The 16,961-nt window shown below is 36.0% G+C and overlaps 1 protein-coding gene across 1 annotated transcript in view; it reads left to right on the top strand.

Annotated features, from left to right (window-relative positions):
- LOC150081645 (uncharacterized) overlaps positions 1-16,961 on the top strand; it is a 981,095-nt gene that overhangs the window by 890,057 nt on the left and 74,077 nt on the right. The window contains exon 50 of the mRNA XM_090380575.1: positions 1,720-1,878. Within this exon, the coding sequence (XP_090236701.1) occupies positions 1,720-1,878 (159 nt within the window). The remainder of the gene's footprint in view (positions 1-1,719; positions 1,879-16,961) is intronic.

Below are 16,961 nucleotides of genomic sequence, written 5' to 3'. Positions count from 1 at the left end.
AAGAGCAACCCTTTGTCCAATTCACTAATCTTGTTGTCCTTCTCTGTACTCGTTCCAGCAGCTCTACATCCGTCTTGAAATGAGTTTCCTTTCACATTTTCAGCATATAAAGAAAAAACATATATGGCACTTTGGGCTGCAAGACAGGAAGTCAGGAAGCATCAGCATCAGAAATCCAGCCTCATAAAGCATTACATTAAAAATTGTATTAAACCCATTATGTTATTCACATTGCAAATGTAGTCATTAATCCCTGAAGGCAGCATTAGAGTTCTTCCTTTCTCATCTGTTGAGATGGTTTAATAGAATTACAGCTGAAGCCTTTCACCAACTCAAAGACAATCTGGAAACAGACTTTGGAGACAAATAATAATAACAAAAAACACCTTGACAGTTGCCCAACTTCAACTGGAAGACTGGATAAACTGAGAGTAGAATACTGGATAGCAAAGCAAAGATGCGTTACAGGAGAAGAACAATTCAAAAATGAAGTTACTCATTTAGAGAGCCAATAAAAATTTTTTTCAGAAAACACAATAATGACATTCAATAACCTTAACAACTTTGCATGAGCAAAGCACATAAGAAAGAATTTTTTTTAAAATGCTTATTTATGGATACAGATATAAATGGTTAAAATGGTCCTTACCCATGTCCAATGAATGTTATAACCTCCAACTTACATAGAGACAGTTAGAGGAGAAATTATTGTATAAATTATTGTGTAATATATTTTGTAAATCACAGGCATGATTAATTTAATCATAATAAATATATTTTTTTATATGAAATTGCAATCTCCACTTGTTAAAACTACAGGATAAAACTAGTTTTAGCCTCTAATTCTTAACATTGGTTTGGAATGAAACCACAGTATGTAAATATATCCCTAGTGAAAAGTTGTAATTAGGTGTCTTTTAGAAGAATAAAGAGATATAATAATAAAATAAAGGTCACCTTAGGAGGACAGTTGACATTTTGTGTGTATGTACATTTTCACATGCCTTATCCCATCATTTTATTCTCTTATTTTTTTTCCTTATTGTATTATCATTTTTAAGTTGTCTGGGAAATATAAATGGAAAATTAAATTTACTTCTTTTTTTTTTTTTTTTTTTTTTCATTTATTATATTGATATATTTATTGTTTTGCTCCTGACCCCCCTATTTTCTGTGAACCTTAGTCTTGCAGATGCAGTTTGCAAAATGCCATATTTTCAAGGATGTGACCTCCATGATCATTGAGAGATTACTGATATGCTTATTATGTAATTTATTTAAAATTTTCAATGCAAGTTTTTTTGTTTTTTTTTTGAGCCTAAATCTAAAACCACAAAAAATTCATAGTATCTTACCTGATTCTACTATCTTAAACTGAAATTTAAAAATATACATTAAAGACACTATGAAAATCTTCATAGTATTTTGTCTGATGTTACAGTACCAACTGATAAATCAGACTAATAGGGCCATCTAATGTAATTAAACTAGTGTCAAAATCCTTCATGATATAATTATTTTGTACTGTTATACTGAATTCTCTAATAATTTAATTGTTTCTTTAATGAATTTATTAAATTGATTATTAAAAATTTAGCAAATTTTTACCAAAGAAGCATGCATGCATTCATTTTATGTCCTAACACGCCTTCTGTATTTTTTATATATTTAGTGCACGAGGATGTATTTACATTTTTACATACATTTTACTTTCTTCAGAGGAATGTTCTGCAGGATTCCAACTAATGAAAGATGGTAACTGTGAACCATGTCAGCAAGGATTTTACAGACCCCAAGGTGCACCTGCATGCAATAAGTGTCCACCTGGAAGAACTACTTCTTCAGTGGGAGCAAAAAATGAAGCTGAATGTTCAGAAGGTATTGTTTTGCAAAGCTGAAAATAAAGGGAAAAATTTTAAAAATATATCAACAAACATTAATTATAAATGGTGTTTTATAAGGGTCTCAAATGCTATTGAAACAAGTTGTACTAAACAGAGGGATTAAAAAAGGGCATGTGAACTTAAGTCCAGAAACACTACTTCTGAGTTATGATCTGTTTTCTTTTTTTAGCATTAGCATTAGCATTAGTAGAGGCATATGATGCAAGAAAGCAAGCTTATTCAGGATCAGCCAAAAAAAAAAAAAAACAACACGCCACTCCCATTTCACCCCTCCGTTAGTTCGAAATACCTGTCCAGTTGAGCCTTAAATTTGTTTAGGCTATCAACTTCAACAACAAGTGATGGAAGTCGGTTCCGCCAACCAACCACCCGCTCGCCAAAGGCAAATTTCCGCACATCTATCCGACATCCGTCCTTCCTCAATTTCAATTTATGCCCTCTGAGGTGATTATTCTGAGCAAGATGAAGAATCCTATTGGCATTGAGCATGCTCAAACCATTCAAAGCCTTATACACCTCTATCAGATCACCTCGCCGGTGCCTAGTCTCCAGACTCTGTAATTTGCAAAACTTAAGCCTTTCTTCGTAAGAGCAACCCTTTGTTCCATTCACTAATCTTGTTGCCCTTCTCTGTACCCGTTCCAGCAGCTCTACATCCTTCTTGAAATGAAGCCTCCAGACCTGTATACAGTACTCAAGATGTGGCCTAACCAATACAAGGGAATAATCACCTCCTTATCCCTGCTAGAAAAATTCCTGTATATCATTGCCAAGACACCATGAGCTACTCTTGCAGCTCGTCTGCACTGCTCAGAGAACTTCATATCTGCCTGCACAATTACCCCCAGGTCCTTTTCATTCTCCACCACTGTCAGTGCAGTACTGCAGAGTTGATACGTTGCTCTGTGGTTACTGTTTCCCATATGTAGTACTTTACATTTGTCAATGTTAAACTTCATTTGCCACCTCTCAGCCCATCTGTTCAACCTTTCCAGATACTTGGACATTAAACTTGATATACCATCATCAATATCATTCATAAACACCGAAAACAACAACGGACCCAACACTGAACCCTGAGGAACTCCACTAATAACATTAGTCCACGTTGAGCAGTGTCCATTGATTACCACTCTCTCTCTTCTGCCACTCAACCATCCCCTTATCCATAGCAGCAATTTGCCTCCAATGCCACACTGCTCCAGTTTGTGCAGCAGTCTTCCATGTGCAACAGTATCAAAAGCCTTTCTAAGATCGAAATATATAATATCAAAGTTATTCCCTGCATCCAGTTCTTTTGTGACTACATCATAGTATCCAATCAAATTGGTCAGGCAAGACCTGCCCTTAACAAAACCATGCTGCATCTGAGCTATAACTGAATTCTTGTCTAGATGATCCTGCAGTGCTTCTTTAACCAGTGCCTCCATTAATTTACCTGGAACAGAAGTTAAACTAACAGGTCTATAATTACTTGTGTCAGCCTTTGATCCTCCTTTGTGAATTGGGGTTACATTTGCACATCTCCAGTCTATGGGTACCTCCCCTGAGTCCAAAGAAGCTCTCATAATTATGGCTAGGGGTTTGCTTACTTCCTTTGCTGCCTCCTTTAATATAACTGGATAGATCCCATCCACCCCAGGTGCCTTTTTTATGTTTATCCTCAACAATCTCTCCTCCACTTTCCTCTCATTTATTACAAAATCATCTAGCTCACTGCCAAGGTTTTACTTTACCTACGTCATTCTCCTTCCTGAATAACTCCTCATGCGTGAATGTAGATGCAAAATACTCGTTTAGATTGTTAGCCACCTGAGCAGGATCCTCAACTGTTGAACCATCAATATCCAGTGGACCAATCTGATTCATCCCTTTCCTTCTTGAGTTTAAATAGGTAAAGAACTCTTTTCTGTTTTTCTTTGCATCCTTTGCCAAGGATTTTTCGTAGTCTGCCTTTGCCTGCTTAATCTCCTTTGTGACTTGGTTACAGACCAACTTATATCTATCATAGGCTTCCATGTCACCCATTAATTTGTATGTATTCCATGCATTTTTCTTCTCTGCCACATGTCTCATTAGTTCATCTGACAACCATTTAGGCCTAAACCTTGAACAATATTTTTCATATAGTGAAGATAAGTACTCCTTTATATAAATAAGATGACAGATAAATTTGAATTATTTGCATATCTGGCATTATTGTACATACATATACAGGCATGATAATTTTGAAGCGAATCCATCTTTTCCTTTCTGGGTATGGCAACTGTTATTAAAAAGAGTTGTTGGTTATTCTTATTTTCAGTCTATGTTATTTTTACCTTGACCATGAATAATCACACTCAAGGTAGCAGACATTCTTTTCATTTATGGATGAGTGAGTGGGAAAAGCAGTGAAGCTCAGCATCAGTACCAGGAAACTTTTCTGCAGCAGTGGTATCTGACCAAGGATACTTTTTGCAGGCATCCATCAGTGTCTTCAAGACTACAGAATTCTCTTTGCCTATTACCACTGGTTGCAGTAGAACCAGAACTGTTTGAACACCTATTTAAGAGGAAAAAGTGGAGGATATGGTCAAGGAGAACCCTGGAACTAATACAAGAAATGCACATTCACTATACAGAAAACTTTTTGTGAGTGGCAGTTTTACCTATATAATGGGCAGTGAGTACAGGCCCTCTCACAAGACCATTTTAACGTACGAGTCATGTTTTGTCAGTGGCTTCTGCAGGACTGAATTGATCATTCTTTTCTCCATTACCTATTTTTCGTGGATGAATCATGTGAGATTCCATTATGAATTTTCACAAAAGTCCTCTGTGATATAGGAAAATGTTATCACCCAGTTCCTATATCAGCAACAGTTTCATTGAAACATTTAGACTGGTATATTAATAACCACCTGATTTGTCCTGTCACCCACACTCAGTGGCCAAAGTTACACTCATTTCTTTGAGAAGGACCTCCAAGAACTTTTTAAGGAACAATATTAGTTCCTTAAAAATCTTGTGACAGCTGCTTAAGCCAATATGGGTTAAGCAGTTATCACATGATTACTATTTGTTAGCCGACTGGGCTAGCCGGGTGGGTAAAGTGCCTGCCTGGCAACCCAAAGGTCGCGGGTTCGATTCCCACCTCAGGCTTGGATCAAAGTACTGCAAAAACTTTGGGAGGTGCATTATGGCCACAGAAGCCTATGCGCCAACAACTACCAAAAAAAAAAAAAAATACTATTTGTTCCAAGTTTCAAATTAACCCATTTGAAAATTGGTGATGGGATAATACAGGGATTGTCCAACCTACAGTCCATATGCAGCCCATTTCTTCATATTGTGCAGCCATGTGCTGTAAGTGTTATGCTGCCATCTCTCTCTCTCTCTCTCTCTCTCTCTCTCTGTGCTTAAAACTAATGTGTCACAAAATATAGTTTCACATTTCATTTTGAAAATATCGATTTTTAGTAATATTTTATTTTTCTCTATTGCTTTCTTATATTTTATGTATTTGGCCTCATTATTTAGCAATATTATTATAACTATGTAATAAGAATGTTATGTGGATGCCACTTAATGTGATCATTTTAGTATCAGCTAAACTGATTGATAACAATAACTGAAGAAATAAGAATGCAGCTGTTTGGCATTGTCTATTCTATGTAGAATGGAAATGTGTACATAGAAAGGTGGAAGTGACCAGAAAAAAAACAGTAAAATTAAGTAATACAAAATACTGTCCGCTATTTCTCTGAGAAAGTGATCAGTAAAAATGAAACTGTCATAATATTTTTGTAAATGCATACAAACCATTAAAAACAAATAAAGAAAATATTAAAATTAAGAATTAGAAATGGGTTAATGCTCTATGGTAAAACTGTCATTGGTAGAAGTGGAGATACTATACTTTCTTTCACAAACTGACAACCATATGACCTGTATCAAGCGACAGTAGTAACTGCACATGCAATGTGTCAAAGTTCAAGAAAAAATCAAAATGCTACAAAAATCACTTCTACTGTACATGTGTAAACTGTGATAAAGGAAAAAAGTGATAACATAAACTGAAGCACATCTGATTGTGACTTCATAAGAATTATAACATTGCCCATGATCACAGTAAGCAGCATGCACTGTATTATGTTATGGAATAATTGTTAGTTTTCATAATTAATTATTAAATGTAAAAAACAATAAATAAATTGTAAATATAAAAGTTTATGAAAAAAAATAAATTAGATTATATTTTTAAAAATGTGTAATTAGGAACTATTGCTGTGGCATGTAGCTCACTTCCTTTGAGTACTTATTTGGCTTGTGGTCCTTGTCATCATATTTGTTTTGGCCCTAGCCAGAAAAGGTTAAATGAATGCCTCCTGAGTTAATGGGAGGAAAACTGATTTTTTTTTTTTTTTTTTTTTTTAATACAGAAAAACAAGATACCAGTAGTCACTCAAACATTAAATTAAAATTTTGATTCTTATACAGTCAAAGCTCTTTATAGTGACCTTCTCTTTCATGTCCTGGAATGTTATACATGTAATGAACTATGTAATAGGTCCTGGCTGATTTCCCATAAAGCTAATACTATTTACATTTATTTGATTCTCTGTAGCATCCCAAAAATTTCCATCAGTCTGTCTTGTTTTTCACTTTTTTATTACAATATTGACATTTCAAAATGAAATAGTATTAAAACTTATGACTAGCATTCATGCTAACCATGATAAATCAGTTGTTGGTGATTTCCTACACTCACTGGCTATTTTTCATGCTTGTTGGTATAAAAAAATTAACTTTGACTAAAAGTACATTTCATTATACAGTATGTATAGACTATTTGTTTATCAATATGGCTCATAGTAGAAAAAATACGGCAGATATAAGCTAGTATGTAATCAAGTCACAAAGGAGGTTAGGCAGGTGAAGACAGATTATGAGAAATCTTTGGCAAAGGATGCAAAGAAAAACAACAAAGAGTTCTTTACTTATGTGAACTCTAGAAGAAAAGGGATGAATCAGATTGGACCACTTAACATAGATATGAAATACATTCACACATGAGGAGTTATTCAAGGAGGGGAATGCCAGAAGTTTATCAAACTCTAACAGAGAGCTAAGAGATTTTGTGATAACTGAGAGCAAAGTGGAGGAGAAATTGTTGAAGTTAAACATAAAAAACGCACCTGGGGTGGATGGGGTCTATCCAGTTATATTAAAGGTGGCAGCAAAGGAAGTAAGCAAACCCTTAGCCATAATTATGAGAGCTTCCTTGGACTCAGGGAACGTCCCCATGAACCGGAGGTGTGCAAATGAATCACCAATTCACAAAGGAGGTTCAAAAGGTAACACAAGTAACTATAGACCTGTTAGTTTAATTTGTGTTATAGGGAAAATAATGGAGTCACTGGTTAAAGAAGCATTTCAGGATCATCTAGACAAGACTGTAGTTATACTTAAGACACAGCATGGGTTTCTTAAAGGGAGACCTTGTCTGACCAATTTAACTGGATACTATGATGTAGTCACAAAGGAACTGGATGCCAAAAATAATTTTGATATCATATACTTGGATTTCAGGAAAGCTTTTGATAATGTTGTACATGGAAGACTGCTGTACAAACTGGACCTGTATGGCATTAAGAGTAAGTTGCTACAATGGATAAAGGGATGGTTGAGTGGGAGACGACAGAGAATGGTAATCAATGAACACTGCTCTTCATGGACAATTGTTATTAGTGGAGTTCCCCAAGGTTCGGTGCTGGGCGCATTGTTGTTTTGTGTATTCATCAATGATATTGACTAAGGTATGTGAGGCTTAATGTCCAAGTTTGCAGATGATACAAAGCTTGGCAGGGTTGTTAACGACACTAAAGACAGTATGCTACTGCACAGGATCTAGAAAAGTTAGGCAGATGGGCTAAATGGCAACTGAAGTTTAACATTGACAAATGAAATACTGCATATAGGTAGCAATAACCCAAGAGAAACATACCAATTGTGTGGTACTACATTCAGGGAAGTGGAAAGTGAAAACGAAATCATAAACAGACATAATGGAACCTAAAATCAATAGTGGCGAAAAAAAGGAACTTAGTGTGCTTCTGAAATGAATTTCCCCTTAGGCCTTACTGTATATGTATGTACATATATACTCATACATATATGTACATACATATATTACTATATATGTATATACATATATATATATATATATATATATACACACTGATTAGCCAAAACATTATGGCCACCTACCTAATATGATGTGGTCCTCCACATGCAGCCAAACTCCATTTTAGAACTGTACCCTCAAAATATAAGGAAGATTAGATCTTGCTGTTATGTCCATCGTAACCTAAAAAGACATCAATCACATGATGGAAGAGATGGGGATTTCCAAAGCTTTGCTCTGGAAACTAATCATGGGTTCCATCACTTCAAGACTCCGATAAGCAAAGTGGTGGTATTGCATCGGTTGATGGAAGTCAACCACCTAGCATTGCCTGGTAACACAGAGGAGTGGCAATCCTCCATGTGGTATGGATGCCACACCTCAATCCATGCTTATGTTGGTTTGACGCTGGGTGGTCACCTCCAGTATACTAGGTGCCATATTTCAGGACTTGCACATGAGGGGTTATGCTTAGGGTTACTAACAGTCCCTCCATCATGATGATGCAAGCAGATCATTTGATATGCACAGAATGACCAGACTTGAGAAGGCGCTGACTCTCTTTAAAAATTACAGCTGTGAATTACAGGCTCCGAAAAAGCGATAAGTGTTTGCCTTTTTATTTACATAATTGTTATTTATATTGTACTTTATATGTAGTCTTATAGTTATAGTTATGCTGGTTATTTTTATTTTAATTTAGATAAAGAGTTTTTGTGGATTACTACTTAATATACGTAAAACCGTTATTTCATTTGAATCTTGCAGCCAATTTTGTATTGAGTGGTAGGGAATTCAAATTTTTAATTGAGGTAACTAGGTAGCTCTAACGTATAATTATATAGCGTAATATGCATCACTGTTTCTATTAGATAGCATAGTATTGACATTTAATTAATTAAATTTATTGATCTTATTAATTTAAAATATCATGCCCCAAACTAGAGCAGCAAAGCAACGGGTACAAAGTGGCAGGAGTGCTGTGACTCAGGGGAGAAGTGAGGGGGGCGATTCTCAAGCATCACAGCCTAAAAAAATGTGCAGCTTGTGAAATGTTTGCCGAACTCTCTAGAACAGAACATGATATTGCCATGGGGGATGTCTTTGTGTTTGCACGATGTAAGGAGTGTAAGGAAATCAGGCGACAACTCAGCGTTGTTATGGGTCTATATGAGAGCTTGAAGGACAGGGTGGATGCCCTCGAAGGATCTAAATTGAGGGGGGCCTATCAAGCTCTCAGCCATCCATATCAACACCAGAGCTTGCACTTGGTCATCGCGCGACACAGCGGCAACCCCCAAGGCAGAATGCGCTGGTCCCACAGGAACTAGTAGTTGTTGGTAACTCTATTGTCAGGGAAACGGGGAACATGCTTTGTAAAAAGGATAGGTGGAACAGGACCAGGGTATGTCTGCCAGAGGCAAAGGTTGATGACATTGTAGAGCAGATATCATCTTTTAAGGGCACAAAAGGTGATATAGTTGTACACGTTGGCACTAATGATATTAAGAGTAGGAGACCAACAGAATTACTTATAACAAGTACAGGTCACTGTTGAACAAAAGCCATGAATTAGGGTTGAATTTGAAAGTGTCTGCAATTCTGCCCAGACACGATAGGAGGGAGTATATGATGAGAGCCTTGTTGATCAATTCGGCTCTGGAAAGATTGTGCAAGGCTCAATGGGTAGAATTTTTTTTCAGCCTGGTCTGTACTTGTTAACAGGAGAGACTGCTTCTACAGGGATAGGATACACTTAAACAGAAAGGGTGCAAGAATATTTGCTGAAGCTATCGAGACAGTGTTAGGTGGGTCAGAAAACTGCTAGCTCGGGGGGATACAAGGACTAATAGTTTAACAGTAGCCACAGGCAGAGATGAAGGTGATTCTTGCACAACTTCTATTAGAATAAGTAGTGACCTGGAGCGAGGGGTGTTGGGGGTTTCAGGGACGGATGGCAGTCATCGTGAAATAGGTGGGTATATGGGATGTGTTAGGGTAACTAGGAATAGGAATAGGTGCATGTATGCTTGCATGTATACCAATGCTAGAAGTATAAAAAATGAATTTGAAGTGTTGGTCAAGACATCAAAGGCGGATATTGTTGGGATATCAGAAACGTGGTGTCACACAGATATTAGGAATGCAGAATTGGAATTTGAGGAGTACAATGTGTACAGACAGGATAGAAAGTGAGGAGGTGTTGTGCTGTTAATTAAGAAAAACATAAAATCAAAAGAAGTGCATCCAGTTGATATAGAAGAACAGTACACTGTTGAGTCAGTTTGGTGTGACATAAGCACTGCAAAAGCAAAAATAAGAGTAGGAGTGTGTTATAGGCCTAATGACTCTAATGAGTACAATGAACAATTGTACAAAGAAATAGAGTGGGCTAGTAAATCAGAATATCTTATAATGGGGATTTTAACTTCTCAGATATTGACTGGAACTTGTGGGTTGGTCACTCACACACTAGTAAGACTTTTGTGGATTTATTGGATGATTGTTTTCTGCAGCAGCATGTTAGAGAGGCAACCAGAGAGGGTAATATTCTTGATTTGGTTATCAGCAGTGATCATTCGTGTATTAAGAATTTGCAGATAAAGGAACCACTAGGTGGCAGTGATCACAGTGTACTGATGTGGGATTTACTTAAAGATATAATTACCATCAGGGGTAAAGGAAAGGGTTTTTGCTTCCGTAAAAGTGAGTACAGTGGTCTCAGGCAGTTTTTAAATTCTGTACAGTGGGATCAACTGACGATGTTACCAACAGTAAATTCTAAGTGGGAAGCATTCAAGGAATTAATCGTGGAAGCTACTAAAAGTTTCATACCTATTAAGAAATATTGTTCAAGGTTTAGGCCTAAATGGTTATCAAATGAACTAATGAGACTCGTGACAGAGAAGAAAAATGTATGGGATGCATATAAATTATCAAGCGACTCAGAAGCCTATGGCAGATATAAGCTAGTCTGTAATCAGGTCACAAAGAAGGCTATGCAGGTGATGGCAGATTACGAGAAATCCTTGGCAAAAGATGCTAAGAAAAACAGCAAGGATTTCTTTACTTATATAAACTCTAAAAGGAAGGGGATGAACCTAATTGGTTTGACTGTTGATGATCCTGCTCAAATAGCAAACAAACTGAATGAGTTTTTTGCATCTTCATTCACAAATTAGGAATTATTAAGGTTTGAAAATGGCAGAAGGCTATCAAATTGTAGCAGGATACTTAATGATTTTGTAATAACTGAGAGCAAAGTGGAGGAGAAATTGTTGAAGTTAAACATAAGAAAAACACCTGGGGTGGATGGGATCTATCCAGTTATATTAAAGGAGGTGGCAAAGCAACTAAGCAAATCCTTAGCCATAATTATGAGAGCATCCTTGGACTCAGGGAAGGTTCCCACGGACTGGAGATGTGCAAATGTATCCCAAATTCATAAAGGGGGATCAAAGGGTGACACGAGTAATTACAGCCCAGTTAGTTTAACTTCTGTTCCGGGTAAAATAATGGAGTCACTGGTTAAAGCTGCATTGCAGGATCATCTAGACAAGACTTCAGCAATAATTCAGACACAGCATGGGTTTGTTAAGGGAAAGTCTTGTCTGACAAATTTGATTGGTTATTATGATGTGGTTACAAAGGAACTGGATGCAAAAAATAATTTTGATATCATATATTTGGATTTCAGGAAAGCTTTTGACACTGTTGCATATGAAAGACTATTGTACAAATTGGAGCAGAATGGTATTAAGGGTAAGTTGCTACAATGGATAAAAGGATGGTTAAGTGGGAGAAGACAGAGGGTGGTAATCAATGGGTGCTGCTCTTCGTGGACTAATATTATTAGTGGAGTCCCATAGGGTTCGGTGTTGTGTCCACTGTTGTTTTGTATATTTATCAACAATATTGATGAAGGTATATCAGGTTTAGTGATGAAGTTTGCAGATGATACAAAGGTTGGCAGGGTTGTTAATGACAGTAATGGCAGTGTGCTACTGCAACAGGATCTAGATAATTTGGGCAGATGGACTAAGAAGTGGCAACTGAAGTTTAACCTTTACAAATTCAAAGTACTCCATATGGGTAAAAGTAACCGAGAGAAAAGTACCAACTGTGTGGTTCTACACTTAAGGTGGTAGAAAATGAAAAAGACCTGGGAATAATTGTGCATTCAGATATGAAGTTTTCTGAGCAATGCAGACATGCTGCTGGGCAGGTCATGGGGTATTATCAATGATATACAGGAATTTTGTTAGCAGGGAAAAGTCCCTCTGATTGTCCCTCTGTATAAAGCAATGGTCAGGCCACACCTTAAGTACTGCGTGCAGGTCTGGAGGCCTCATTTTAGGAAGGATGTAGATTTGCTTGAGCGTGTACAGAGAAGGGCAACAAGATTGGTGAGGGGAATGAAGGGATCCTCTTACCAGAAGAGGCTTAAGTTCTGCAAATTGCAGTGGCTGGAAACTAGGCACCTGTGAGGTGATCTGATTGAGGTGTATAAGGCCTTGAATGGGTTGAGCACGCTGAATTCTGATGGGATCCTTCCACTTGTTCAGATTATGAACCTAAGGGGGCATAAATTCAAATTAAGAAAGGACAGATGTAGAATAGATGTGTGGAAATTTTCCTTTAGCCAGTAGGTGGTTAATTGCTGGAACAACTTCCATCTGTCGTTGTGGAAGGTGATAGGCTGAATAAATTTAAGGAGGAACTGGACAGGCATTTGGAGGGAATAGTGTGATTTTTTTTTTTTTTTTTTTTTTTGGCTGATGCTGCATAAGCTCATACACTTGCTTTCTTGCATCACATGCCACTACTACTACTACTTCACCGAAATATGGTCCACTTGACTTGAGTGTCACCTGAATATCAGTTCCATCAGTGTTTTAGTCTCATAGGTAATTAGGTAGCAAAGCCCAGCTTGACTACCTAAGAGATTGTCTGTAACAGCCTCAAAGACCAAAGTACTAGTATAGTATATACTGTAGTACATATTCTGAATTATATAACACTATATTGTATTAGTAGAAAATTACATTAAATGTTGGAACTTTTCTTTGTTCCTTTGTTGATTTTATGAACTATTGATATAATGTCCTTTTGATAGAATGACCATTTTGCTTATTCCCCTGTCAGTTCACTATAATGAGCTTTCACTGTATATGCAATATATATATATATTTCATAGTGAATTTTCACTATGAAAATGCAAGGGCACAAAATTAAAATACCAAAAAATATTTCAGTTAAAAAATATATATATATTAGTTTTACTGTTAAATATTTAATATCTGCAAACTTTGAATTCCTTCTGCTTGTATTTCATTCCTTAGTACCTTTTCATTTCCTTTGCTTACATTTCATAGATGAAATGTCTGTTGTTTCATGTTTTAAGTATGAAAGGAAATGCAAATATGTTTTAGTGTCTAGTTGCTTCCATTGCATACTGCCATAATGTAAATGTTATTTTGAGTGAATACATGGATCACTAGGTTAAGAAGTGGTGCAAGGAAACATAAAGCATGATGTTAAAAAAATTAAATAATTGACTGTAAGTTAGTGCAAGTGCATAATTTCTATAAGAAGTAAGTAATCAAATGTTTTTTGTATTTTTGTTTTAGTTTAATGTTTTTTGGATCATGATGATGATCAAAAAACATTAAACAACTAGTGTGCATGAGCTTCTCTACTGCTAAGACTGACCAATGGATGTTGTTTTTCTCAAAGAATTTCTGCATACAAATTGATCTCATCAGTGAATGAAATTTTACAAAATTCCCATGTGCTGAAACATTTGTGCTTTTTTTTTTTTTTTTGTAGTATAGTATTTCTATCCAATAAGACTTCTATTAAGGTTCTGGATGGTCTGTTCTCCATTCCCACCTCTTGATGAGAAAAGTACACTCAGGTAACTCTACTGAGTGAATTTGTTTTCTTAGCATTAATAAGGACAAAAGGTGGAGGGGACACCTACCTACCTATCTGTGGATAAGATAGTGGAGTTCAATAGTGAGTCTCTGGAAGAAGAAAACTGTGGCAGTGAAGTGTAAGAATAAACCAAAGTTATTCCAACTTTTGTTTATGAGATTTAGCATTACAATATGTATCTGAAGAGCTGGCTGGAGATAGTCATAAAATGGTGGCATAGAAAAACAGCCCAGTTAACATAATGTTTGCCTTCAGTGCTTTCAAGAGCTCCTTCCGTGGAAGGCACAAGGTCCCAGGGGTTTTCATCACCATTGTCCTCCTTTAATCTGCAGTAATACAACAAACATCAGCAAGGGTCAGTTGAGCCTCCAGATGAACTCTGACAGTTTCTGAGGCTCAGAATAAACTTATTCTTAGTCTCAGAAACTGATCATTATCCTCTCCTCCCCATGCATGAGCACAGGGAGGAGAGGATAATGCTAAATGCAGTAAAATAATTATTTATTTTCTGTTTTCTGTTATTTTAAGAGTTAAAACAATAATGTGCACTGTGTTTATAAATGTTACATATATTTTGAGTTTCCGCTTTATGTACACCAATTAATTTCATGAAGTGGAGTGCTCCTTCCTACATAACAGCTTCATACAATGTAGTATAAAGTAGATGGGCATATATGTAGGGATACTGTGTGTGTGTGTGTGTGTGTGTGTGTGTGTGTGTGTGTGTGTGTGTGTGTGTGTGTGTGTGTGTGTGTGTGTGTGTGTGTGTGTGTGTAGTTCAGTGCAAGAATGAGCAAGATAAAATATTTAAGTGAACTTTGAATGTGGCATGATGATCAGCACCAGTATGCACCCTGCTGGGGTTTTCATATACTACTTAGTCTCAGATGTATTAAGATTGGTCTAATGACAAATAACATTCAGCCAATGGCAATCCTATGATCAGATAATCGAAGAGGCATCTCAGAATGCACAACTAGTATCATGTCTTGGAAAGGAATCACAGCTGATGACTGAGCCGAATTCCCCTCCTGTCAGAAAAAAGCATAAAAATATGCTTTGTAATGTTACAGTGCACAATAAATTGTGGAGAAAGTAGTAAGCATATACAGTACTCCCTTATGTAGAAGGTCACAAAAAAAGTGGTCACAGGTGATGATGTGGAATTTCTTTTATTAATGATTATATACTTTGATTATATAACTGACCTATTCCTTGTTGCTTGTTTAGCCTGTACTGCAAATTGGTTTCTCTATAAACAACCTCAGTATGGAAGTGTGTTTACTGTAAGAAATTGATGATCTCAAAAGTATATTTTTCAAAGTTTATTATATTTTTTATTTTATTTGATTTATTCCTTCTAAAAATATTTTAAAAAATGAAAAAGTGTACTTTACTTCTCAAAATAAACATAGTAAACCGACAAATTCCATGAATGTTTTTATCTGATAAAGAAGATTAACAAATTCTTTGGGTTTCGAGATGAGCAACAATGTATATATTGTGTAAAAATATATATGCGATAAATTATAAATATACTGGTATAAATCCATGTCTTTCTAACCTATACACATTTTGTTTTTAATTCAAGTTTTGGGTTTTGTACTCAACATATTAGTCAATCTTAAAATTTTTGATGGATTTTAGTACTTCAAAGGTTGACTTATACTCTGGAATATGTGTATGCTATAGTAAATTTTCCTGTGGGTGTATTATAATTTACAATTTCTATTGCAACGGTTACTTCTGACAAAATAAATATGGACTGTTTGACAAAATAGTATGGACCCTTTTTATGTATATGTATATTAAATGCATGCTGGAGCCTTAGAGCTGCTATACATAGATGATACACTTGCAAAAACTGTAGGAGGGCATTTATTTTAGGAGGAGATTGATATTTTTATGTTCATTTGTTGCTGGATGAACTTTACTAAGGTGAACAATAACAAAGAATGGTAGCAAAGTTTCTTTACCACTCCATAGAATACTGCACAATTTTTGGAAATAAAAGTGCACAACACTTTTATTTCCAAATTCAGATTTGGGAATTAGGAATTTTCAAAAAAGGAAAGTACACCCCTGTGTCAGATTTATGTTGTTCTACTGTACTTTCTTTGCAGAACATTCTTGTGAAATACTGACTTCCATTTTTTATTCACTCTGTATGTGTGCATATTATGCAAACCAAGTATTAAACCATAAGCTGAATCTTATATTTTCAATAATATTGGCTTATTTAAGTCCACTGCAGGACTTAGTGTTACATGGATTTTGGAACATTGTGTGGAAGTTGAATATGAACAGAGAAGTGGAAATTGAATTGTGTGTAGGAGGGAGGCAACTACATAATCTGACAGAAAGATACCATAGAATGATTAAACCTATTGCCAAACAAATTCATCACTATAGCTGTTTTAGAATCATCTTTCATCCAGAAAGCTTAGAGAAATTACTATTGGCATGATTTTCATACGTAGTACATTATATCAGGGTGGTTTTCATAAATGAGTTATGACACACAAACAACCCATCATCATTAAAGTCAGCTCTAGTTACAATGGTGCCATGCTCACAGAATCTGGACACTGAAGGAATAGAAATGAATTCTAATAAAAGAATAAGGTTCTGGCAACAGCCAGGACCATTCATGACTATGCAGTGGCGTCAACTTCATCGGTGTAATAAGGTTGACGGTGCAGGATTTTTGACTGCTGGTTTGACACAACTACTGATTTTTGTAAAAGCTATAACGAAGGAATTATCATTCATTACATCTTCTACATATTGATTTTAGATTCTTTCAAAGAAATAACTACTGCCAAGAGTAAAGGAAAGAGTCCTTTTTTTGCAGAGATGTTTACATTTGTCTTAGGCATTTTTAAAATTCATTTCAGTGGGACCAACTTATGTTTTTAACAAATACAAATGCTAAATGGAAAATGTTCAGA

The sequence above is a fragment of the Mastigoproctus giganteus genome, chromosome 8, assembly GCF_048544385.1.
Source record: "Mastigoproctus giganteus isolate SK-2022 chromosome 8, ASM4854438v1, whole genome shotgun sequence".
In the NCBI taxonomy this organism is placed as follows: domain Eukaryota; kingdom Metazoa; phylum Arthropoda; class Arachnida; order Uropygi; family Thelyphonidae; genus Mastigoproctus; species Mastigoproctus giganteus.
The sequence above is the reverse complement of the archived record's forward strand: the minus strand, read 5'-3'. Positions and strand labels throughout refer to the sequence as shown.